The sequence below is a fragment of the Chanodichthys erythropterus genome, chromosome 9, assembly GCF_024489055.1.
Source record: "Chanodichthys erythropterus isolate Z2021 chromosome 9, ASM2448905v1, whole genome shotgun sequence".
NCBI classification, from domain to species: Eukaryota; Metazoa; Chordata; class Actinopteri; order Cypriniformes; family Xenocyprididae; genus Chanodichthys; species Chanodichthys erythropterus.
Genome location: NC_090229.1, coordinates 36,499,163 through 36,526,430, shown reverse-complemented (window position 1 = coordinate 36,526,430; position 27,268 = coordinate 36,499,163). Strand labels below are relative to the sequence as shown.

The 27,268-nt window shown below is 33.2% G+C and overlaps 1 protein-coding gene across 1 annotated transcript; it reads left to right on the top strand.

The window, feature by feature from the left end:
- Positions 1-2,163: 2,163 nt before the first annotated feature.
- LOC137027360 (gamma-glutamyl hydrolase) lies at positions 2,164-18,011 on the top strand. Its single transcript, XM_067395489.1, has 9 exons — positions 2,164-2,339; positions 2,475-2,589; positions 3,892-3,942; positions 4,257-4,341; positions 4,517-4,655; positions 13,234-13,340; positions 13,756-13,849; positions 13,933-14,070; positions 14,163-18,011. The coding sequence occupies exons 1-9, from the start codon at positions 2,204-2,206 to the stop codon at positions 14,279-14,281; spliced, it is 984 nt and encodes a 327-aa protein (XP_067251590.1). The 5' UTR covers positions 2,164-2,203; the 3' UTR covers positions 14,282-18,011.
- The last annotated feature ends 9,257 nt before the right edge of the window (positions 18,012-27,268 follow it).

The following is a 27,268-nucleotide window of genomic DNA, read 5'->3' as shown; positions in this document are numbered from 1 at the left end:
GTAATCTGATTACATAATACACATTACTTGTAATGCGTTATTTTACTCGTTACATCAAAAAGTAATCTGTCTGCATAATGCACATTACTTGTGATGCATTACTTTACTTGTTACATCAGAAAAGTAACCTGATTACATAATGCACATTACTTGTAATGCGTTACTCATTACATCAGAAAAGTAATTAAAAAGTACATCAAAAAATAATGCACATTACTTGTAATGTGTTACTTTTCTCGTTACATCCGATGATTGTTATGCACATTAGTTTTAATGCATTACTTGTTACATCAGAAAAGTAATCTGATTACATAATACACGTTACTTGTAATGCGTTACTTAACGCATTACATCAGAAAAGTAATCTGATTACATAATACACGTTACTTGTGATGCGTTACTTTACGCATTACATCAGAAAAGTAATCTGATTACATAATGCACATTACTTGAAATGCGTTACTTTACTCGTTACATCAAAAAGTAATCTGTCTGCATAATGCACATTACTTGTGATGCATTACTTTGTTACATCAGAAAAGTAACCTGATTACATAATGCACATTACTTGTAATGCGTTACTCATTACATCAGAAAAGTAATTAAAAAGTACATCAAAAAATAATGCACATTACTTGTAATGTGTTACTTTTCTCGTTACATCCGATGATTGTTATGCACATTAGTTTTAATGCATTACTTGTTACATCCGAAAAGTAATCTGATTACATAATACACGTTACTTGTAATGCGTTACTTTACGCATTACATCAGAAAAGTAATCTGATTACATAATGCACATTACTTGTAATGCGTTATTTTACTCGTTACATCAAAAAGTAATCTGTCTGCATAATGCACATTACTTGTGATGCATTACTTTGTTACATCAGAAAAGTAACCTGATTACATAATGCACATTACTTGTAATGCGTTACTCATTACATCAGAAAAGTAATTAAAAAGTACATCAAAAAATAATGCACATTACTTGTAATGTGTTACTTTTCTCGTTACATCCGATGATTGTTATGCACATTAGTTTTAATGCATTACTTGTTACATCAGAAAAGTAATCTGATTACATAATGCACATTACTTGTATTGCATTACTTTTTATGTTACATCAAAACATTAATCTGATTACGTAATGCACATTATTTGTAATGCATTACACCCAATACTGTTCATTTCAAATGAGATTGAAAACACCAAATTGCTAGTTTTTCCACAGTTTGACAACATCAACAGATCAATGAAGATTTCAGTCTGAGGTTTTCTCAGAGAGCAGAGCTACAGTAGAAATGTGTCCATTTTGAATATACTCAGAATGATCAACTATTAAGGGTTCAACAAGTTAAACTTGTATGAAGTTCTTCTCTGTCTGTTGGGCAAACGGGAACAAACTCCATTGCGTTTGCAATAATTGAAGCAGTATTATACATTTTTTGTATATACTTTATAGTTTTCACATTATTTCATTGGTTTTTGAAATATAGAAGTGCTGTGTTATTATGTTTAATACAGTATATCCTCAGTAAAAAAAAAAAGTAAACTGGAAATATGAAAATCTCTTTGAAAAAATGTGTTTAAAAAAATTGTTTTAAATAACAATAAAAAACACATAAGAAAAAAGGACACTAAACACGGAGTCGAAAGGGTTTGTTTTGATGCATGTTGACTTCAAATATGCATTGTAGGTAAATAGGTTTTGTAACCGGTACCTACTTCCTATTGTAAACTACTGTGTAGCTACAGGTGAAAATGGCAAGTTGGTTTGCGTAAAGTACAACTGTGTTTGTGCAGAAGGAAAACGTCTTGAAGAAGAAGTGCAAAATCCAGCACCTGTTCACTAAAAAAGTCCATATGATTGAGTTCATTTGGAGACAGCAAACTTATAAAGCTCAAGCGTCACTGTATTAAAGTTCGTGATCTACACTTGTGGGAACGTTTAGGAAAATACAAGTTCCTTAAACCTTCAGGAACCTCTGGTTTGATGTGTGGAGAATGCGGCTGATGAACTCGGCGTTTTCCCAAACAAACTGGTGTGAGCGGTATTTACTGGTGTCAACCTTCATTTGTTTTGCTTCCTCTAGAAAGTACAAACCCCGCCCATCTCATGACTTCTCTCTATAGCTTTCAGTTCGCACACTATATGAAACAGATTACACAACTGAATAAGCACACACTGTCAGCTGTCTTCATGTCGCCACCGGGTCCGTGCGCAGTGAGAATGGGCTTCAGTGCGCTCGTGTGCGCGTGTGTTCTCGCGTTCTGCGGCGCTGCTCCGGTAAAACACCTGCAGAGGAACGAGCCTGAGAACAACAGACCGATCATCGGTAAACCGCTCGTCTTCATGCTATGTGTCAAACAGATGGACCGAGCTGAGCACTAAAGCATCGGACGCAAAATGTGATTCATTTCTCGTTTGGGTAACAATCTGTGTTCCTTAACATATTAAACTTCGTCTGTAGGTATTCTGACGCAAGAGGTTGACAGTGAGGCTATGAAAATATTTGGAAAGACCTACATCCCTTCATCATATGTGAAGTACATCGAATCCGGAGGAGCTAGAGTTGTGCCAATTAGGTAAGTCTAGTTGTGATTCGAGTCATTTCGAAAAGCGATTCATTGAATCGTTCAACTTATTACAGCAAAGTGTTCCCTTATGAAATGAAGTACACTTCAGCACACTTTAAAAAAGAAATTATGGAAATAATAAAATAATATACTTGCAGTAAGAGCAAACTGTTTCCAGACACTTAATTGCATTGTATTATAGTTTAAATATTAAATGCAGTTAGTTGAACTTAAAGGGTTAGTTCACCCAAAAATGGAAATAATGTCATTAATTACTCACCTTCATGTCGTTCCACACCTGTAAGACCTTTGTTCATCTTCAGAACACAAATTAAGATATTTTTGATGAAATCCGATGGCTCCGTGAGGCCTGCATAGCCAGCAATGTAATTTCCTCTCTCAAGATCCATTAATCTACTAAAAACATATTTAAATCAGTTCATGTGAGTACAGTGGTTCAATATTAATATTATAAAGCGACGAGAATATTTTTGGAGCGCCAAAAAAATAACGACTTATATATGGATGATGGCCGATTTCAAAACACTGCTTCAGGAAGCTTTGGAGCACAAATGAATCAGCGTATCGATATGTCGAAATATGTTTTTAGTGCATTAATGGATCTTGAGAGAGGAAATGTCATTGCTCCCTATGCAGGCCTCACTGAGCCATCGGATTTCAACAAAAATATCTTAATTTGTGTTCTGAAGATGAACTAAGGCCTTACAGGTGTGGAACGGCATGAGGGTGAGTAATAAATGACAGAATTTTCATTTTTGGGTGAACTAACCCTTTAAGAGTGCCTTGTCAACCCATTTAAGTACTTATCTTAAGTACGTCTTTATATAAAATTTCATAATTCTGTTGTTTTTGAAATATGGTTCAAGTGTAGGTACAGCTGAATGTACTATTACTATAAATATAATATTGAATAACACTGTAATTTATAATCAAGTAGGCCTATTTACATGTGCTTTAGTATGTTAAAAGGTATGTATAAGGGAAAACGTTTTTTGAAAATTGGCCTTATATTTTAGTAATATTATTTGAAATGTTTTATATAAATATACTTGATTTGAAGTGTACATTCAGGGTTCCCAGAGTCTCCATGCCATTTATGTTCATTACTAAGTCAGGAAATAATATTCCAAATACGAATATACATATAATTTCAGCCATAAATCAATAATGAAGACTGTACCTTAAAAGAGAATCACACATTGTTGAATTTAAGGAATGAAATCAGCAAATCAGTATCCAAAATGTGCTATTTAAACAATCATACTAATAAATATATGTTTTATGTTACAGGTTAAACCAGAGTTCTGCAGAACATGAACAAACTTTCAACTCAATAAATGGGTTTGTTCTCCATCTTTTGTCACAGTATTTTCAAACTAAACTCAAAATAAGGCTGTCACACCCAGAGTTCCTCATTTACCTGAAATATTCATACATGATCGTCATCTTCTCAAGATTTAGGTGTCTCGTAGCACTGAATACATGATTGCACTAACCTAAATTTCACCAATAATACCAGTTTATAAATGTTTATCTGTGCAGATCTGATTTTATGCCCTAAATACAGTAATAACACCTCTCATCATGTCTGAATGAAGCAGGAAGTAAACAAAAGCGAACACATAGACAAACTTTTCCATCTGTCTGTCAATCAGTCTTATTCTCATCGGAGGCTCTGTGAACCTGGAGACATCTGACTTTGCTCACACAGCTGGGATTTACTTCAGACTTGCGCTTAAGGTCGGTGTATTACAGTATATGCCGTGTGTGTTAGTGAATGTGAGATGCTCCTCATGTCTTAAACAATTAGTTTTCTTTATTTCAATTTCCTGATTCACCATCTTATGAACTAAAATGAAGGAAATGAACTACCAGACGCAGGTTGTTAATCTTTTTTTTTTTTTGCTGTTTTCAGGCACATGATGAGGGCGAGTACTTTCCCATCTGGGGAACATGCCTGGGATTTCAGCTGCTCACTGTGCTGGTGGCCGGAGAAAACCTGTTGAGTAAGACTACAGCAGAGAATGTCACTTATCCACTCAACTTCAGCGCAGGTACTTGTACATACTAAAGTCTTAAGGCCCATTTACACTATAGTAACTATAACAATAAAGATATAGTTCTAAAGATCATCATCAAATATAAAAGCAGAGTCCACACCACAACTGTAACAATAATGGCACAGAGAAACTGTAATGTTGAAATCACTTTCAGAATATTTTTTTCCTTTAGCTGATGAATGATAAAAACATTAGCAGCCAGTCAGAATCCATCCAGCTTTAAGGAGCTCGAACATTTAAAGCAACAGATGACAAAACTGTGGAGCGTGCTTAGAATAAACAGAACGATATCGTCCGCTGGTGTGAGCACTTATATAGTTATTGTTCTTGGTGGGAACGGGCCTTTATCTTATACACAGTTGATTTTGATACCATATTAACTAGCCAGTATTTTTTGACTGCAATGAACCTGGAATGGAAGCTTGTTTCTACCACAGAATAAAAATAAAAAAGGTGATTGTGACTTTTTATCTCACAATTGTGTGAAATAAACTGGCAATTGTGAGTTATACAGTCTGAATTGTGAGATAAAAAGTCTAACAGCAAGATTTCAAATTAATGATTGGATCTTTTCATCTGGATAAATTCATTTACTCATTTACGGAAGACGATTAGGGCCAAGCAATAATAAAAAAATAAAACCATCTCGAGAAAAAAAGTCGAGATAAAATGTTGAGAATAAAGTCATTAAATTACGAGAAAAAAACGTGTTAAATTTCAAGAAAAAAGTCGAGATAAAATGTTGACAATAAACTCATTAAATTACGAGAAAAAAGTTATTAAATTACGAGAACAAATTCTTTAAATTATGAGAAAAATGTCGTTAAATTTCGAGAAAAAAGTCTAGATAAAATGTTGAGAATAAACTCATTAAATTACGAGACAAAAGTTATTAAATTACGAGAACAAATTTGTTAAATTGTGAGAAAAATGTAGTTACATTTCGAGAAAAAAGTCGAGATAAAAAGTAGAAAAAAGTTATTAAATTACGAGAACAAATTCTTTAAATTATGAGAAAAATGTCGAGATAAAATGTTGAGAATAAACTCGTTAAATTTCAAGAAAAAAGTCGAGATAAAATGTTGAGAATAAACTCATTAAATTACGAGAAAAAAGTTATTAAATTACGAGAACAAATTCTTTAAATTATGAGAAAAATGTCGAGATAAAAATGTTGAGAATAAACTCGTTAAATTTCAAGAAAAAAGTCGAGATAAAATGTTGAGAATAAACTCGTTAAATTTCAAGAAAAAAGTCGAGATAAAATGTTGAGAATAAACTCATTAAATTACAAGAAAAAAGTTGTTAAATTACGATAACAAATTCGTTAAATTATGAGAAAAATGTAGTTACATTTCGAGAAAAAAGTCGAGATAAAATGTTGAGAATAAAGTCATTAAATTACGAGAAAAAAGTTGTTAAATTACGAGAACAAATTTGTAAAATTATGAGAAAAATGTTGTTAAATTTCGAGAAAAAAGTCAAGATAAAATGTTGAGAATAAACTCATTAAATTACGAGAAAAACGTTGTTAAATTACGAGAACAAATTTGTTAAATTGTGAGAAAAATGTAGTTACATTTCGAGAAAAAAGTCGAGATAAAATGTTGAAAAAAGTTATTAAATTACGAGAACAAATTCTTTAAATTATGAGAAAAATGTTTTTTTTTAAACTCATTAAATTACGAGAAAAACGTTGTTAAATTACGAGAACAAATTTGTTAAATTGTGAGAAAAATGTAGTTACATTTCGAGAAAAAAGTCGAGATAAAATGTTGAGAATAAACTCGTTAAATTACAAGAAAAAAGTTGTTAAATTACGAAAACAAATTAGTTAAATTATGAGAAAAATGTAGTTACATTTCGAGAAAAAAGTCGAGATAAAATGTTGAGAATAAAGTCATTAAATTATGAGAAAAAAGTTGTTAAATTACGAGAATAAACTCGTTTAATTATGAGAAAAATGTCGTTAAATTTCGAGAAAAAAGTCGAGATAAAATGTTGAGAATAAAGTCATTAAATTACGAGAAAAAAGTTGTTAAATTACGAGAACAAATTTGTTAAATTATGAGAAAAATGTTGTTAAATTTCGAGAAAAAAGTTGAGATAAAATGTTGAGAATAAAGTCATTAAGTTACGAGAAAAAAACTTGTTAAATTACGAGAACAAATTCGATAAATTATGAGAAAAATGTTGTTAAATTTTGAGAAAAAATTCGATATAAAATGTTGAGAATAAACTCATTAAATTACGAGAAAAAAACTTCTTAAATTACGAGAAAAAAGTTATTAAATTACGAGAACAAATTCTTTAAATTATGAGAAAAATGTCGAGATAAAATGTTGAGAATAAACTCGTTAAATTTCAAGAAAAAAGTCGAGATAAAATGTTGAGAATAAACTCGTTAAATTTCAAGAAAAAAGTCGAGATAAAATGTTGAGAATAAACTCATTAAATTACAAGAAAAAAGTTGTTAAATTACGAGAACAAATTTGTTAAATTATGAGAAAAATGTTGTTAAATTTTGAGAAAAAAGTCAAGATAAAATGTTGAGAATAAAGTCATTAAATTACGAGAAAAACGTTGTTAAATTACGAGAACAAATTTGTTAAATTGTGAGAAAAATGTAGTTACATTTCGAGAAAAAAGTCGAGATAAAATGTTGAAAAAAGTTATTAAATTACGAGAACAAATTCTTTAAATTATGAGAAAAATGTTTTTTTTCAAACTCATTAAATTACAAGAAAAACGTTGTTAAATTACGAGAACAAATTTGTTAAATTGTGAGAAAAATGTAGTTACATTTCGAGAAAAAAGTCGAGATAAAATGTTGAGAATAAACTCGTTAAATTACAAGAAAAAAGTTGTTAAATTACGAGAACAAATTCTTTAAATTATGAGAAAAATGTCGAGATAAAATGTTGAGAATAAACTCGTTAAATTTCAAGAAAAAAGTCGAGATAAAATGTTGAGAATAAACTCGTTAAATTTCAAGAAAAAAGTCGAGATAAAATGTTGAGAATAAACTCATTAAATTACAAGAAAAAAGTTGTTAAATTACGATAACAAATTCGTTAAATTATGAGAAAAATGTAGTTACATTTCGAGAAAAAAGTCGAGATAAAATGTTGAGAATAAACTCGTTAAATTACAAGAAAAAAGTTGTTAAATTACGAGAATAAACTCGTTTAATTATGAGAAAAATGTCGTTAAATTTCGAGAAAAAAGTCGAGATAAAATGTTGAGAATAAAGTCATTAAATTACGAGAAAAAAGTTGTTAAATTACGAGAACAAATTTGTTAAATTATGAGAAAAATGTTGTTAAATTTCGAGAAAAAAGTCAAGATAAAATGTTGAGAATAAACTCATTAAATTACGAGAAAAACGTTGTTAAATTACGAGAACAAATTTGTTAAATTGTGAGAAAAATGTAGTTACATTTCGAGAAAAAAGTCGAGATAAAATGTTGAAAAAAGTTATTAAATTACGAGAACAAATTCTTTAAATTATGAGAAAAATGTTTGTTTTTAAACTCATTAAATTACGAGAAAAACGTTGTTAAATTACGAGAACAAATTTGTTAAATTGTGAGAAAAATGTAGTCACATTTCGAGAAAAAAGTCGAGATAAAATGTTGAGAATAAACTCGTTAAATTACAAGAAAAAAGTTGTTAAATTACGAAAACAAATTAGTTAAATTATGAGAAAAATGTAGTTACATTTCGAGAAAAAAGTCGAGATAAAATGTTGAGAATAAAGTCATTAAATTACGAGAAAAAAGTTGTTAAATTACGAGAATAAACTCGTTTAATTATGAGAAAAATGTCGTTAAATTTCGAGAAAAAAGTCGAGATAAAATGTTGAGAATAAAGTCATTAAATTACGAGAAAAAAGTTCTTAAATTACGGGAACAAATTTGTTAAATTATGAGAAAAATGTTGTTAAATTTCGAGAAAAAAGTTGAGATAAAATGTTGAGAATAAAGTCATTAAGTTACGAGAAAAAAACTTGTTAAATTACGAGAACAAATTCGATAAATTATGAGAAAAATGTTGTTAAATTTCGAGAAAAAAGTCGATATAAAATGTTGAGAATAAACTCATTAAATTACGAGAAAAAAACTTCTTAAATTTCGAGAAAAAAGTCGAGATAAAATGTTGAGAATAAACTCATTAAATTTCGAGAAAAAAGTTGTTAAATTACGAAAACAAATTTGTTAAATTATGAGAAATGTCGTTAAATTTCGAGAAAAAAGTCGAAATGAAATGTTGAGAATAAAGTCATTAAATTATGAGAAAAATGTTGTTAAATTTCGAGAAAAAAGTCGATATAAAATGTTGAGAATAAACTCATTAAATTACGAGAAAAAAACTTCTTAAATTACGAGAAAAAAGTTATTAAATTACGAGAACAAATTCTTTAAATTATGAGAAAAATGTCGAGATAAAATGTTGAGAATAAACTCGTTAAATTTCAAGAAAAAAGTCGAGATAAAATGTTGAGAATAAACTCGTTAAATTTCAAGAAAAAAGTCGAGATAAAATGTTGAGAATAAACTCGTTAAATTTCAAGAAAAAAGTCGAGATAAAATGTTGAGAATAAACTCATTAAATTACAAGAAAAAAGTTGTTAAATTACGATAACAAATTCGTTAAATTATGAGAAAAATGTAGTTACATTTCGAGAAAAAAGTCGAGATAAAATGTTGAGAATAAACTCGTTAAATTACAAGAAAAAAGTTGTTAAATTACGAGAATAAACTCGTTTAATTATGAGAAAAATGTCGTTAAATTTCGAGAAAAAAGTCGAGATAAAATGTTGAGAATAAAGTCATTAAATTACGAGAAAAAAGTTGTTAAATTACGAGAACAAATTTGTTAAATTATGAGAAAAATGTTGTTAAATTTCGAGAAAAAAGTCAAGATAAAATGTTGAGAATAAACTCATTAAATTACGAGAAAAACGTTGTTAAATTACGAGAACAAATTTGTTAAATTGTGAGAAAAATGTAGTTACATTTCGAGAAAAAGTCGAGATAAAATGTTGAAAAAAGTTATTAAATTACGAGAACAAATTCTTTAAATTATGAGAAAAATGTTTGTTTTTAAACTCATTAAATTACGAGAAAAACGTTGTTAAATTACGAGAACAAATTTGTTAAATTGTGAGAAAAATGTAGTCACATTTCGAGAAAAAAGTCGAGATAAAATGTTGAGAATAAACTCGTTAAATTACAAGAAAAAAGTTGTTAAATTACGAAAACAAATTAGTTAAATTATGAGAAAAATGTAGTTACATTTCGAGAAAAAGTCGAGATAAAATGTTGAGAATAAAGTCATTAAATTACGAGAAAAAAGTTGTTAAATTACGAGAATAAACTCGTTTAATTATGAGAAAAATGTCGTTAAATTTCGAGAAAAAAGTCGAGATAAAATGTTGAGAATAAAGTCATTAAATTACGAGAAAAAAGTTCTTAAATTACGGGAACAAATTTGTTAAATTATGAGAAAAATGTTGTTAAATTTCGAGAAAAAAGTTGAGATAAAATGTTGAGAATAAAGTCATTAAGTTACGAGAAAAAAACTTGTTAAATTACGAGAACAAATTCGATAAATTATGAGAAAAATGTTGTTAAATTTCGAGAAAAAAGTCGATATAAAATGTTGAGAATAAACTCATTAAATTACGAGAAAAAAACTTCTTAAATTTCGAGAAAAAAGTCGAGATAAAATGTTGAGAATAAACTCATTAAATTTCGAGAAAAAAGTTGTTAAATTACGAAAACAAATTTGTTAAATTATGAGAAATGTCGTTAAATTTCGAGAAAAAAGTCGAAATGAAATGTTGAGAATAAAGTCATTAAATTATGAGAAAAATGTTGTTAAATTTCGAGAAAAAAGTCGATATAAAATGTTGAGAATAAACTCATTAAATTACGAGAAAAAAACTTCTTAAATTACGAGAAAAAAGTTATTAAATTACGAGAACAAATTCTTTAAATTATGAGAAAAATGTCGAGATAAAATGTTGAGAATAAACTCGTTAAATTTCAAGAAAAAAGTCGAGATAAAATGTTGAGAATAAACTCGTTAAATTTCAAGAAAAAAGTCGAGATAAAATGTTGAGAATAAACTCATTAAATTACAAGAAAAAAGTTGTTAAATTACGATAACAAATTCGTTAAATTATGAGAAAAATGTTGAGATAAAATGTTGAGAATAAACTCGTTAAATTTCAAGAAAAAAGTCGAGATAAAATGTTGAGAATAAACTCATTAAATTACAAGAAAAAAGTTGTTAAATTACGATAACAAATTCGTTTAATTATGAGAAAAATGTAGTTACATTTCGAGAAAAAAGTCGAGATAAAATGTTGAGAATAAACTCGTTAAATTACAAGAAAAAAGTTGTTAAATTACGAGAATAAACTCGTTTAATTATGAGAAAAATGTCGTTAAATTTCGAGAAAAAAGTCGAGAAAAAATGTTGAGAATAAAGTCATTAAATTACGAGAAAAAAGTTGTTAAATTACGAGAACAAATTTGTTAAATTATGAGAAAAATGTTGTTAAATTTCGAGAAAAAAGTCAAGATAAAATGTTGAGAATAAACTCATTAAATTACGAGAAAAACGTTGTTAAATTACGAGAACAAATTTGTTAAATTGTGAGAAAAATGTAGTTACATTTCGAGAAAAAAGTCGAGATAAAATGTTGAAAAAAGTTATTAAATTACGAGAACAAATTCTTTAAATTATGAGAAAAATGTTTTTTTTTAAACTCATTAAATTACGAGAAAAACGTTGTTAAATTACGAGAACAAATTTGTTAAATTGTGAGAAAAATGTAGTTACATTTCGAGAAAAAAGTCGAGATAAAATGTTGAGAATAAACTCGTTAAATTACAAGAAAAAAGTTGTTAAATTACGAAAACAAATTAGTTAAATTATGAGAAAAATGTAGTTACATTTCGAGAAAAAAGTCGAGATAAAATGTTGAGAATAAAGTCATTAAATTACGAGAAAAAAGTTGTTAAATGACGAGAATAAACTCGTTTAATTATGAGAAAAATGTCGTTAAATTTCGAGAAAAAAGTCGAGATAAAATGTTGAAAATAAAGTCATTAAATTAGGAGAAAAAAACTTCTTAAATTTCGAGAAAAAAGTCGAGATAAAATGTTGAGAATAAACTCATTAAATTTCGAGAAAAAAGTTGTTAAATTACGAAAACAAATTTGTTAAATTATGAGAAATGTCGTTAAATTTCGAGAAAAAAGTCGAAATTAAATGTTGAGAATAAAGTCATTAAATTATGAGAAAAAAGTTGTTAATTTACGAGAATAAACTCGTTTAATTATGAGAAAAATGTAGTTACATTTCGAGAAAAAAGTCGAGATAAAATGTTGAGAATAAACTCGTTAAATTACAAGAAAAAAGTTGTTAAATTACGAGAATAAACTCGTTTAATTATGAGAAAAATGTCGTTAAATTTCGAGAAAAAAGTCGAGATAAAATGTTGAGAATAAAGTCATTCAATTACGAGAAAAAAGTTGTTAAATTACGAGAACAAATTTGTTAAATTATGAGAAAAATGTTGTTAAATTTCGAGAAAAAAGTTGAGATAAAATGTTGAGAATAAAGTCATTAAATTAGGAGAAAAAAACTTCTTAAATTTCGAGAAAAAAGTCGAGATAAAATGTTGAGAATAAACTCATTAAATTTCGAGAAAAAAGTTGTTAAATTACGAAAACAAATTTGTTAAATTATGAGAAATGTTGTTAAATTTCGAGAAAAAAGTCGAAATTAAATGTTGAGAATAAAGTCATTAAATTATGAGAAAAAGTTGTTAATTTACGAGAACAAATTCGTTAAATTACGAATTTGTTCTCATAATTTAACGACTTTTTTCTCGTTATTTAACAACTTTAATCTTGAGATGGTTTTATTTTTTTATTATTGCTTGTAAATATGCTAACGTGAATAAATGTTTGCAGGAATTTCCCACATTATAAATGTGGAACTTGCACACGAGTATAATTATTTGCATTACCCACAAAATATAGATATATGTATTTTTATGTTCAGGATTTATAAATATATATTCCAACATAAATATACGTTTATATACTTATAACTATATTTTTTGGATTTATAACTGTATTTTTGGATTTACATTTATATATACACAATTTACATTTATATATTTAGATTTTTATATATATATTATCTATATATGTAATATAACTCAGATTTACATTTATATATTCAAGCTTACAACTATATATTTGGAGTTGTATCTATATTTGGACTTATAAACCTTCATAAAAATTGCATGTAAATAATAGTGCTGTCGATTAATTTGATTAATTGCAATTAATTGTATCTAACATAAAAGTTTGTAAATATATATATGTACATATGTATATACACACTCACATAATTACAAACTTTGATGCTAGATGCGATTAATCATGATTAATCGATTTGACACACATATATATATTATATAAATATAATTTAAATGTAATAGTTACTGTTGCATCAACTGTGCACCTGTGATTGTGTCCACTAACAGAGGCTCAATCCAGTCGTATGTTTGCAAACATTCCACCTGACCTCCGTAAAGCATTGTCCCAGGAACCACTCACTGCAAATTTCCATCACTACGGAGTGACTAAAGAGGTACATGTTTTATAAACACACCGTGCTTTAACTTTGCAATTTCTAGTATTGCATTAGTATTGCATCCTTCTCATGTGCATTTAATTGTTTTTGACTTTTCAGTCTGAGTTAAATCTCTTTTTTGGCTCATTTTGCTTGTAAAAGAAAAGCTGCCTAATAATTATGTGCACCTCAATGAAAGGCATTTTTCATTTCCAGCCTTCATGAACAATTATATATCACTTATAAATGATTAAATACAAAATTAATAATAGTTATTAAGATTGATGTGGTTTGGAATTGGTAAAATATGCCTGGAAAAAATATGATCAGAAAATAAACTTGCCCAATAATTCTGCACACGGTGTATATGTTCATTTAAATCATTCTAATCTAAATAACAAAGAGCGAGCAATGAACTCTTCCTCTTTCTCAGGCATTCATGGGTAATGAGAAGCTGAAAGACTTCTTTTCAGTGCTGTCCACAAACATAGCAGAAAACGGCCTTGAGTTTGTTTCCACCATGGAAGGTAAAAAACCATATTTTTCACATTACAAATCACCATATACAAGCAGCCGTTCACAGTGTGGATGAAATGATGTGGGTCTGCAGGCAGGAAACACCCTTTCTATGGGGTTCAGTGGCACCCGGAGGTGAACCGCTTTCAGTGGGACCCTCGTTACAACTTTCCTCATTCCAGCAACGCTGTGCGCGTCTCATCCGTACTGGCTGAATTCTTTGTAAATGAGGGTAATTACACTCTCTCACTTATTTACTTATTAGCTTGTGATGTTCCACGTCTGTATAAGTTTAAATGAAAAAATGCATCTGTCTGTTTTCAGGAAGGAGAAACTCCCATCACTTCAGTGACGTAGCAGAAGAGAGCCGCGCGCTTATATACAACTACAACCCTGTTTATGTGGCAAATATCTCTGCATATGAACAGTCTTATTTCTTCTGAGAGACACATAATATTTGAGGATGCTCAGGAAAAAAACCCTTCTCAGGAATTTTCAGATTGTACTGTAATAATTATCACGCTCAGACCTCATATTTAAGAATATAATGTTTTTAACAGAGACGAATGAAATCATCAGTGTTTTCTTGAATTATTTTGTGATTTTTGCTTACATATTTCATTCTTTTAATTAATGTTATGTAGCGTCTGGACCAATCAGCCACACAATTATTCATGGTATTTAATGAATTACCCATAAACTCACTCTCACTATCAAAGTTCTCTGAACTCATCCCCCTAAAACTGCAACCAACATCCCAAGTGTAGCTAGCACACAGGCACAACTAGGTGTCCTGTTACAGTTATATGGTACTTTTATGATCCATAAGAATGCTGTAGAGACTAGTGACTCATCCTTCCTGAGAAGGACAAATAAACTCTCTTAATCCTACGTATTCTCTATATAACCACTTGGGAAATGTATAAACATGTATCCAAGTTTCCCATCTCATGACTTTCCTTTTATAGGCTTTATTCTATGTATTAATTCTCTCTTTTGAACTATTTTGGTATTAATGTTCCATAGTTGCAAATGTATAGTTAACTGAGATCACATTGGCAGCATGCTTGGTATCTACGGACTCCAACTTTCATTTCCTATTTGGTAATTTATGTTACATGTTACTAACTCTGTGACACATTAGTATTATAAGAATCTAGAGGGTTCTTCTCTCAAACATCCAATCCAGTGTCTTATGCTAATATCTTGCTACAGAACAAAGACTCGTAAAACTTCCCTCCGAGGGGGGAACTCCTTATTGGCTCAGACACCTTAAGAGGGTGTGATGTCTCCACCCCTTATATTCATGGATCACAAGATAAAACCGCTCTCTTCCTGCTCTTCCTCCTCTTCTTCTCTTTTACTGATGAATGCTGACGTCAAGATGATGCTTTAAGAAGCTAGAAGCTTCTAAGGAACCCCAAGCTTGTGCCAGGCCTCGGCCTAGACCTTCCATTCACCAAAGATCCTCTGAATCCAGCCGGTTCTCTTTCGTCAAGAAAATATCAGCAAAGATTCAACAGGAGCCTCCACAAATTGCATCAGGACAGTTTTAATTCAACTTGGAGAGACATGCAAGTATCAAACTTAGTCTCATTATCGGATACATTGAGTATCCTTACCCCTTTTACAGAAGGGCCTGTTAAAACTAAACTGATGGTTTGCTCATGGCTGTTGATCTGCTGAATACCCAACAATGCTGTAACTTCTTGCTTCCTGTACTCTGCTTTCTCTCTCTCTCTTGGTAAACTGTATGCATGTATGTGTGTGAATGTTAGAGTAGTTTAAGTGTTTAGTCTAGTTAATAAAGTCTTGTTCATGTCACACGTAAGGTTGTCCGTGTTTTGCGCTCATGTACGGGAGTCCCTATTCATGTCGGTCCTGACTACAGGCTTTTAGTAGAATAAGATTGTTATTTCCTATAACCTGGAAATGAACATTTCTTAGTTAATAAACAATTAACACTGTGTGTTCATTGAACAACAGGTTAATTGATTGTAATATTAATTTTATTACATTAAGTTAATTTTATTGACTGATTAAAATATTAATAATTAATTATAACTAGTTATGATTAATTATTCATATTTATTTTGAGCTAATTTGCTACAAATGGTGGAGAATGCGGGCATGAATAAACAAAGGTTATGAGCTTAAACCACTGTCAATTTAAAAGTGTGCATTTGATAATTCCAGTCAGAATATGTCAGACGATGCGCATTTTGGTCACTAATTGCTGGCTTGTTAGATGCTGATAAAGTGATGGCTTGAATTGACATCTCTACTGTAACTGAAAGAGTCTACTCTTGACACATTTTAGCATATGTTCAAATGGTATCAGTGTAAAGTTAATCTGATTTTAGCGAAGAAATCCTAATCTCAGTATTAGAGCGTAAGCCTGTGTTGACGAAGGAATCTCAGCTCAGCGGCATGTAAACTGTACCAGAATTGATTATTCTGCTTTGGTTGGAGAAATACCAATTGCAGTATTGCTTAACCTGTTTCTGATGAATGAATCTCAGTACAGTGTTATATAAATGTAGATTTGGGTAATGCTCCACTGTTATAGTTAAGATTGATGTCATTCATCTAAACTTTGCCTGCACCTACAAGCATAGCTACCTTTTGACCAAAACTGTGTTTCACTCGCTGAAAGGAACATCAGTATTCATGCACAAGACGGACTTAACTATATATGCTTAAACAAGCTTTGACTTACAGCAAACTGTGTAATTACCCTTTAAACAAGTACAAGACGTTGTTTAAAGCAGAGAGAAGAGTTTACATGAGTAAAATTTGCAAATGGCAAAACATATTTGCATTTTACTGAATGTAAAATCAAGTTTTTGAAAATCTGAAAGTATAGGCGTCACATTTTAACTCTATACGTAACTTGTTTGAAATGAGCAGACAGTCTCAATAAACTGTTTGAATTGCTCAGATGTGCATTGGTTCCCATGACAACGACTTGTCACAGGAAGTGCTAACTCATCACCCTGTGATGCCATATTGTAAACAAACCAGGCTAGGTGGCTAAGCTAACCTCACCTAGCAGCCCTGCACCTCAGGCTAAGCTAAATAATAGCTTCTACAGTTAGTGGTTAGCATCATTTATGTGAAGCCTTTAACTACAGCTTGTGTGTATGCAGTGTGAACTGATCTAAACCCATTCTGCTGTTTTAGTCACTTCTTTAAATCTTTTTATTGATTTTAATTATAATAGCAGTCAGCTATTAATTTTTACTAGTATTATTTCTTTCATCTTTGTGATTTACTTACATCTTCCTTTTTTTCTTCTGTGGTTTAATTTCCCAATATAACCACAAGCAACTAGACATACTCTCCTTCTTGATTTTGTTTATTTACAACAGTTGCTTCAATTTTATGAACCAGCTACAAAAGTAATCTGAACAATTACTAGGGCATAATTTTGAGCACCACTAATAAGCAGAATCTAATAGGAAAGCTCTCTTCTTCCTCTCCCTTTTTCTTTCCTATTTGTTCAGAGGTCAAGCCTGTCGTGAGCCATCAGTAAGAAATACTAAGAAATAATTTGACCACAAGAACCATCTTAAGTCATTTGTTAAACCTAGCTGTATTTTATACACCTGGCTGCTCACTGTGCCTTTAGCCCTAAATTCTGTTTGATCTTGCAGTAGTCTCTTGCCCTTACTCTCACCACAAGCGTGCCTAAATGTTGCAGATGCTCAGCCTAACTGCCCAGATGGCAGACCAAAAGGACTGGCTAGGTGTCGTGAGGAACACCCTCCTAACCAGTGCTGCTGATCAATTACAGCACCAGAGCCAAAAGCAACTGGACAAAGATGGAAGAGAAGTAAAGGCAGATGACTCAAACCAGAGGTATGGTCACAATGATCTGACTGAAGTCAACTTCTTCCTGGCCCACATCCTCACTGTTTTGAAACAGGAGGTGAACAACCTCAAACTCCAGATCACAGAGACTCACTAGGAGCTGATGCATGCTAAAAGCCACATAGACCAGCTAGAGATGGAGGCTCGGGACAGACACAAGGACCCTGACAGAATAGAGACACAGAAGAAAAGAGAACTGAGACTCTCTTACCTGCAGCAAACAGAACCACTGCAGGAGAAACATCTCACTTCACCACATGGAGTCAGCAGAAGAACCTTCCCCAGCCAAGCACAGAGGTACAGAGGGGGAGCCAAAGCCTTCTGCTTGACACCTTATCAGACAATTTCCTGAAATCCTCTGCAGCTTCAGAAGGAGAAGGATTAATTCAGACAGACCCAGGTACCAGACCTACCACAGGAAGAAGCCATGGATGGGAGCATCCTCATCCTGCAGACCCCGCAGGACCTCCAACAGCAGGCAGCAACCACCTCCTCATCCACGCCCTTCACACAGCAGCCATCCAGATGCTGCACAAGGACGAATGGACATGCCTGCATTGGACCCACAGGAGCTTCTAATGCTAGTAAAAGAGCTTCTTGAACAGGTCTTACCTGAGAAGTACTCAGAAGCACAAGATTCTGACCACTCACACAACACCATGCAGCCCTGCTCAAGCCAGCCACACCACAAGAGCAGAGTGACACTGCAAACTTCAGACTGCTTCTGACTGAGAGCAGAGGCTACAATCACCGGTTGCTCCTCTGCCATCAGACCTAGGTGAGTCTGAAACCCTCTTCACACTACAACTCCTGTAACCTCCTCCTACAACCACCTGCTCCACAGGCGTCCAGACGACAGGTGACACTGTCAAGGCACCTGCTACTTCGACACCTGCTGAGCAAGCTCAGAGACCTGAACCTTGCCACCAGCAAACATCTTGCCCGCATTAACTGTACCAACACTAACTGACAGGTGACACACGGTCAAGGCACTGGCTGCCTTGATTCCTGCAGCACCAGCTCAGAGACCTGAGCTTGCCTACTGGCTACATCAACCGCCATGGAACGATCACCACTCCAGGAGACACATACAACCAGAGTCCATCACAGCCTTCCAGCCTTGTGTGCTAGTGGTGTGCCTGATCTTTCTACACCTTCAACGTCGTTCGCTGTTGTCCATAGAAAGAACAAGAACGATCGAAAGGGGGGGATGTAGCGTCTGGACCAATCAGCCACACAATTATTCATGGTATTTAATGAATTACCCATAAACTCACTCTCACTATCAAAGTTCTCTGAACTCATCCCCCTAAAACTGCAACCAACATCCCAAGTGTAGCTAGCACACAGGCACAACTAGGTGTCCTGTTACAGTTATATGGTACTTTTATGATCCATAAGAATGCTGTAGAGACTAGTGACTCATCCTTCCTGAGAAGGACAAATAAACTCTCTTAATCCTACGTATTCTCTATATAACCACTTGGGAAATGTATAAACATGTATCCAAGTTTCCCATCTCATGACTTTCCTTTTATAGGCTTTATTCTATGTATTAATTCTCTCTTTTGAACTATTTTGGTATTAATGTTCCATAGTTGCAAATGTATAGTTAACTGAGATCACATTGGCAGCATGCTTGGTATCTACGGACTCCAACTTTCATTTCCTATTTGGTAATTTATGTTACATGTTACTAACTCTGTGACACATTAGTATTATAAGAATCTAGAGGGTTCTTCTCTCAAACATCCAATCCAGTGTCTTATGCTAATATCTTGCTACAGAACAAAGACTCGTAAAACTTCCCTCCGAGGGGGGAACTCCTTATTGGCTCAGACACCTTAAGAGGGTGTGATGTCTCCACCCCTTATATTCATGGATCACAAGATAAAACCGCTCTCTTCCTGCTCTTCCTCCTCTTCTTCTCTTTTACTGATGAATGCTGACGTCAAGATGATGCTTTAAGAAGCTAGAAGCTTCTAAGGAACCCCAAGCTTGTGCCAGGCCTCGGCCTAGACCTTCCATTCACCAAAGATCCTCTGAATCCAGCCGGTTCTCTTTCGTCAAGAAAATATCAGCAAAGATTCAACAGGAGCCTCCACAAATTGCATCAGGACAGTTTTAATTCAACTTGGAGAGACATGCAAGTATCAAACTTAGTCTCATTATCAGATACATTGAGTATCCTTACCCCTTTTAAAGAAGGGCCTGTTAAAACTAAACTGATGGTTTGCTCAAGGCTGTTGATCTGCTGAATGTCCAACAATGCTGTAACTTCTTGCTTCCTGTACTCTGCTTTCTCTCTCTCTCTTGGTAAACTGTATGCATGTATGTGTGTGAATGTTAGAGTAGTTTAAGTGTTTAGTCTAGTTAATAAAGTCTTGTTCATGTCACACGTAAGGTTGTCCGTGTTTTGCGCTCATGTACGGGAGTCCCTATTCATGTCGGTCCTGACTACAGGCTTTTAGTAGAATAAGATTGTTATTTCCTATAACCTGGAAATGAACATTTCTTAGTTAATAAACAATTAACACTGTGTGTTCATTGAACAACAGGTTAATTGATTGTAATATTAATTTTATTACATTAAGTTAATTTTATTGACTGATTAAAATATTAATAATTAATTATAACTAGTTATGATTAATTATTCATATTTATTTTGAGCTAATTTGCTACAGTTATTACATATTCAGTTTTTTAAACTAAAAAAAAAGGAGGCCTTTCTCTGTGGAGTTTGCATGAAACATCAAAAGCACGTAATGCTTTATGTGCCAGAAGAGGGCAGTATTGTCTCACATGGCATGTTTATTCACAATTTGATTTGATTTGTTGAATTGTTTTACAAAATAACCCAAAGAATTTGTTTTACAATAAGGATAAATATACTGTAGTACATTATTTAAACTAGATTTTAAACTGGTTTTTATATTTGTAATGTAATGTATTATATATATTATATATATATAATATATATATGTGTGTGTGTGTGTGTAATATTATACACACACATAAAAGAGAAAATTGTGTATTATTAAATGTGTTATTCCTGCATAGAAATTAAACCAAGCTCCCTCCTGTATCTCTGCATTAAGTAAAGATAAAAATAAAGATAAAGTTCTAAAAATCATTCTAAATATAAGAGAATAGCGGAGTTCAGACCTCAGATATAACGATAATGATAAAGAGAAACGATATCATTGGAATTACTTTCAGAACAAATGTTTTCCAGCTGTTGAATGATAAAACACTGACAGCCAATCAGAATCCATTATAATTTAAGGGCTTGCGCATTTAAAATGGCAGACGACATTGCGGAGAAGTTAATCGCCGAGGTCTAGAAAAAGCCACCACTGTTTGACAAGTCAAACACCCCTCTTTTCAAGGATACTTGAAAATGGATATATGGAAAACAATCTGTCATACCCTCAGATTAATTGCTGAGAAGTATTAACGTTGAGATAATTATCACAGGCTGGCAAACTGTGTAACATAAAATTACCTCAGGTATCCAGCGCTAGATTCGACAACATTAGCTGTGTCTCATTTAATTTAATTTCGAAGGCTGCATCCTCCAGGGGACGCACCCTGTGAAGGATGCAGTATACGGAGTGTCCTTATAATCAGAATTAAACGAGACGTCCTTCGTATGACACACAGGCAGGAAAGGAAACAGGAAGTATATAAAACAAAAACAAGCTTGAATCTAATATTAAAACACATCTTCGCCTGTGTCTGCCGATGCCGCCATTTTTTTTTTTTTTTTTCAAATAAATGACGGTTGTTTCCCGTGGAATTGGGCTACTTTTACACTGTCAGGTTAAACCGACCCCAAATGACGTGATATTAAGCCCTTGGAATGCGAATTTTACCAGGGGAGTCCCGCCAAAACGGACGATTTTAGCCTCGGAACGCGATTATTACAGTCCGACCCCCCTGAAATGAAAATGCGATTGGGTTAGTTTTGGGCTATTGAGGAACAATTGAGCGGGTTTTGTTGTGAAAACCTGGCAACCCTGCTCATGCATCCTCCGAATTCCTGTGAAAGAAGGGTGCATTCGAAGGTCGCGTTCGGAGTGTCCTACTTACTTTCTGAAATGATACAGCCTCAATGACGTATGCAACCTTTGACCTCTGGAGGATGCAGCCTTTGAAATGAGATCCAGCTATTGTCTTGCTTCCTTTGACGTTGCAGTGAAAAAGATTAGGTGTTGTTTTTATTCCACCATTGACAGTTAAATTCACTGTTAGATTAGATCGATTACACTAGATATTCACTCGAAACATAGCATGCTGAGGACATCTGCTGGTTAAAGCCGTGTAAATGCAACAAGAACAGCAAAAACATGTCATATATACACACTTTGAAACCGCAGAAACAGAGCGTTATCGTTCGTTGGTGTGGACGCAAATATAGTTATTGTTATAGTTATCTTTATAGTTATCGTTCTTGGTGTGAACTTGGTGGCCTTTAGGGGCCCGTTCATCTTTCAGAACCCGGCATGAAGGTGGAGGTGGGTACTTTTGACTCATGCCATCATCATACCCATAATCCCAACATAACCCCAGCTAGTAGCTAACCTTCTTGACAACGAACAAACATTCTTCCAGTACCGTTAATATGGTCTTTAATAATGTTCTCAAAACGTTAGCGCAAATACATTGCTTTCTGAAATGTTTTAGTTGGATGTTCGACTGACATGTTTTTAATGTTATTACTCTTTTTCAGAATGTTCATGATAGTAATGTTTCCATAATGTTGCAAAAGGGTCCCAGACAGCATGGTGACATTGATACAATGTTGAGTTTTGATCCAAACCATAAATTTGGTTGAGATTGACATTCATCAACATTGATATTTTGATGAAAGCCAACAGCACACATGGGTGGAGACAGTGACGTTGAACTAACAGTGATTTGTAATCGATTAGCACAAGATCATCAAGGTGTGTGTTTCTGCAGAACACTAGCGGGCGTTTCTCAATCAGTGAGGCGTTCTCAAACCACGATTGGCTTTTACCCGGTTTGCTCTAGTCTGGGGGCTTGGTTTGGGGTGGGCCTTCAAAATTTTAGCAAGACTTTTGAAAAATGGTTGAAAACATCCATAGACCTTTTTCACAAAAATCGGAAATCACGGGACGCAGGGTAAAGTCTACACTCCTACCAGAAACCTGCGCTCATTAAAGGAGCGAAGGCTTGTGGTACCATCACAGAGAGGCACGAAATCAATTTCCAGAACATTCTCATTCACTGTCCCTTGCTGGTGGAATGATCTTCCTGCCTTCATCCGGAATGCGGAATCCCTGGCAATATTCAAAAGACAGCTGAAAACCCATCTCTTTCGTGAGCACTTAACCTCATCTTAAAAAAAAAAAAAAAAAAAAAAAAAAACTTCTTATTCTATCCTTTCACTTCCTCTAATCCCTCTCTATTGTATTTTAGGATAATCTGAGCACTGCCTATAACTTGTATTATGAGCACTTCTTGTCTATTTGCCTCGTCATGACGACTCGCTTGTTGTATTTCCTCACTTGTAAGTCGCTTTGGATAAAAGCGTCTGCCAAATGAATAAATGTAAATGTAAATGTAAAGTTAGTTCTGCTATGCGTCTACGGCTATAGAGGATATGCACGTGACGTCACCGTCGACCGTTAGGACTGCGGTCACGCCCACTGAGTGGCAAAAGACTGAGCGGCAGCATTTGTTTTCAGCATCAATGTCGCGAAAAACACACAAAACACGGGAAAGAGCTTGCGACTGACTAAATAGCTTTGACACAAAACCTGAGGTATATATTTAAAAACCACAGAAAGCTACAGAAAAAAGAAGCAAATGGATCAGTCAGTGCAATTCAAACAAACAGCTGGACTCCAGCAGAGAAACATGTTTTGCAGTTATCATTTTGTGTCAAACTGTTGGATTTTGAGGTAAATTCATACCGTATATATTGTATTGTTATATATGTTGACAAATCATCAATTAAATATTTTCCATCTTATATTCTGCATAATTGGGTGTTTTTCAACAACACTGACAAAAACTATACTATAAAACTATGTTTTAGGGCTGGACAATATGACGATATAACATTGATATAAGTGATTACGTGGATTTAAACCTATAAAATATTCACAGGCAGATTTGCTTTATGTGTTTCCCCGGCGTCGAAATCAGGCACATATAAATGTCAGGAAACACGACTCCTGGCTGCATGTCAATATCCATGGATTAGGTTTATTTGACAAGTTGTAAGGAACACATTCAATTCCAACCTTTAGTGTAATTCGTTAGTTTTACTCGCGTTTTCGCAGTTTCTCCTATTAAATCCAGTCACGCAGCAGGTTCTTTTGCCACTCAGTCCAGCTGAGGGAGCGCGCTTTCGGCGGGAAAGTGACGTCGATGCATACCCTCTAGATTGATATGCTCTTTTCTCAAATATCGCTTCTTACCTTTTCTGTTTTCCAAAATCTTCCAATAATCTACAAAGAAATTATTTTCGACTTGTTTGTAGCTTATATGGCCACTCATTTCAAATTTACCGGCAGGTGGATTTATATTACCAGCTGTCATACAGTTTAGGCTACGGCTACGCAGCTACTCATTCAGCAATTTCTCTGATCGTATTACGTACGTCGAACATTATTTATATAATTTATTCATTTAAAAAAAATAACTCCCAATATATATTTCAGTGGGGGGTATAAGTCGTGAGATACGTTTACGATTGCCATCCATTTTCAAAATTCTTAAAAAGTGCATGCATCTTGCTTTAGTAATATTTATTAGGATATATTTATTAATGCAAGTGACATGAGCAAGAATATCATATTTTACACATAGCCCATATTGCATCTATTACTCAATGCTTGCAGAGCACCTTGACTTCTTTCCTTTAATAGGGATGAAGGCAGATGAGGATGGACAATTTAAAAAATAGAGAGAAGCACACTCTTGATAAATTTAACACTGATAATACATTGAGTTGTAGTCAAGTTGTAGTCACCTGGGACTTGATGGTGTCCTGTACCTTATCTCCCTCATTACTGCTTAATCAGGTAATCATCCATATTCCTGAATATGTATTAAATTTGAGGAATGCAACTAATCTCCATTCTGTTTAGCCTGTTTCCAGTGAAGCACAATAATAAATAAATAAATAAATAAAAGAAAAACAACATCTTGAGAAAGTCACTGACATGGCTATTGTGATACTTAAACAGATTAAGGTCTACATAAGGTGAATCTGTAGCTTTAAATACATTTTTGTTAAAAAAAAAAACTAAACTCTTTCATTATAAACTTGTTACTTGAATGCCATGTAGTTTCACAGAAATGAAGATTTATGTAATGGCCATAGTTCAGAGGTGTTTATTCCTCTTCATGAGGAGTTTAGCCCCAACACACCTACCTGGAAGTGTTCATTGATCCTAATAACCTTGATTAACTGCTTCAGGTGTGTTTGATTAGAGCTGGAGATAAACTGGGATGGAAAGATTGGATATTTTCCCATAGTTTTATTTAAGTGTTGATAAATAGACTAATGTTTTTACAGTATTATAACTATAGTTAGAATATCATGTTTAGCAATTTATAAAAAGTGTATTATATTGTGCTTAGCACATTGTTGAATGTGACTGTATGTATGACAAGTGAATTGACTTGCTTTTAAACAACATCATGCTTTCTCTTTGAGATTTCAGTGAACCCAAAGGAAAAGAGGCAGCAGCCTGATGCAAACCAGATTTTGAAAACTTGAGCCATTGGACCACTTGTAGTAATGACATAAGACTTCTGAAAGTAATGTTGTTTTTAAAGGTTAAAATGCTTTTGTCCTTTTTGCCCATTCTTAAATAATTTAATTTTCCATCTCTTTGTCATTTATTGTGTTAAAGATGCAATATGTAAGATTTCTGTCCACTAGAGGTCGCTAGAGGCATATTCAAAACAAAGGCTTGGCTTGATGATGCCAAGTTTGAGCGCAGAATCTTAGGACATGTGGTCTTCATCTCACAGCCGGTGGAAACAATCGGGATTGGACTCAGGAAGAAATCATGTTCATGGATGTGAGTATTAACGTTACTATAGCATGAAGCAGAACAGGAGCGAGTGTTGTGGAGCTGAACGAGGAGCTGGAGTGATTGATCAACACACGCCTCACGAGCAGCGGGACTTTTATTATGATACAGTCGTTGCGCCGCTTCCACTTTTCCGGTCATGAGTATGAGGAAACTCTGTTTATCATTTTGGATACATTTGAGAGTGTTGAAAATGATGTTATAACGTTACTCTGTGCGTTCGCTCGGCGGCTGCTGTGAGACACTGTTACACACTGCAGTAAGATAGATCCATTTTACAATATCATATTAAATGCTGGATGATTGTTGATAAATTGCATGCAGTTAATTTGAAAACGTATTGTATGATGGAGAAAATGCTGTATTACTGTTACTAAATATAAAGCTGCATCTGATTATGCTATGTTAGCTACTTCACAAAATAGTGTTTTTCTCTGAGGCATGGTAAAGCATGAGACTCGCAAAAAAATCAAGAAAATTAGATTTAAACAATAAGACTAAACGTGTTGAGCTATATAACAATAATTAGTTTTCTGTCTATAAATATATCAAAACAGTTGTTCCCTTGTCTGTTAAAACATGTATATCTCTCACGTTTCTACAAACCGGAAACCGAGGGTAACGCGGGAATGACACAATTGACAGGCGACTCCTCACACGTCCCGAAGCCTTGGGTAAAATTGCACTTTTCTCACGATTTACAAATAGTTGGAAACATTTGGGATATTGTAAGTACTCAAGTGAACAAAATATATAACTGGCCTAGTGGTTTTTGGATATTTTACTGCAAAAATATTACATATTGCACCTTTAAACTGTCAAATAAATAAAAACTGACTCAACTGCTGGAAAGGTGTCATTTGTTTTAAAAGGCTTTCCCAAAACTTTGAAATGGTCAGAAATGCGTTGATGTACCATTGAAGTGTAGCTGAAATATTAATATTGTTTAGAACATTATTTTATGTTGACATTTCAGTTCAATCAACATCACATTAACATTGATCAAACAATACAAATGATTGTTTTTAATTTTAATATTGATTCAACAACAGTGATCTAGAATCAACATCATAGTGTAATGTTGATTCAACAATATTGTTTTGCTAATGTCAATATTGATTCAATATCAGTGATGTATAATCAGTCATAGTAATGTTGATTCAATAGCATTACCGTTGATTTCACCATCGTTTCAACATAATGCGGGTACAAACCTGATACTGAACCAACATCACCTCCAGCAGGCAAATGACGGACCTTCAACGTTGAAATGTGGTTGAAATAAGTTCAATTGTTGTTTCAACGGTGAAACAACGTTGATACAACGTCGAATGCTAAACGTTTGAAGCCCAGTCAACACATGACCGAAATTCAGCGTTGAAATATGGTTGAAGTAACGTCAGTTGATATTATCATTGATTTATTGTTGAAATCTCAACATTGTTTCAACATTAACTGAGGGTGCAAAAGTGATGTTCG

Excerpts from the sequence above, each read along its gene's own strand:
- LOC137027360 (XM_067395489.1), top strand. The coding sequence starts at position 2,204 with ATGTCGCCACCGGGTCCGTGCGCAGTGAGAATGGGCTTCAGTGCGCTC. Across the intron at positions 2,590-3,891 it reads GCTAGAGTTGTGCCAATTAG|GTTAAACCAGAGTTCTGCAG; the intron begins GTAAGTCTAGTT and ends TTTATGTTACAG. Across the intron at positions 13,341-13,755 it reads ACTACGGAGTGACTAAAGAG|GCATTCATGGGTAATGAGAA; the intron begins GTACATGTTTTA and ends CCTCTTTCTCAG.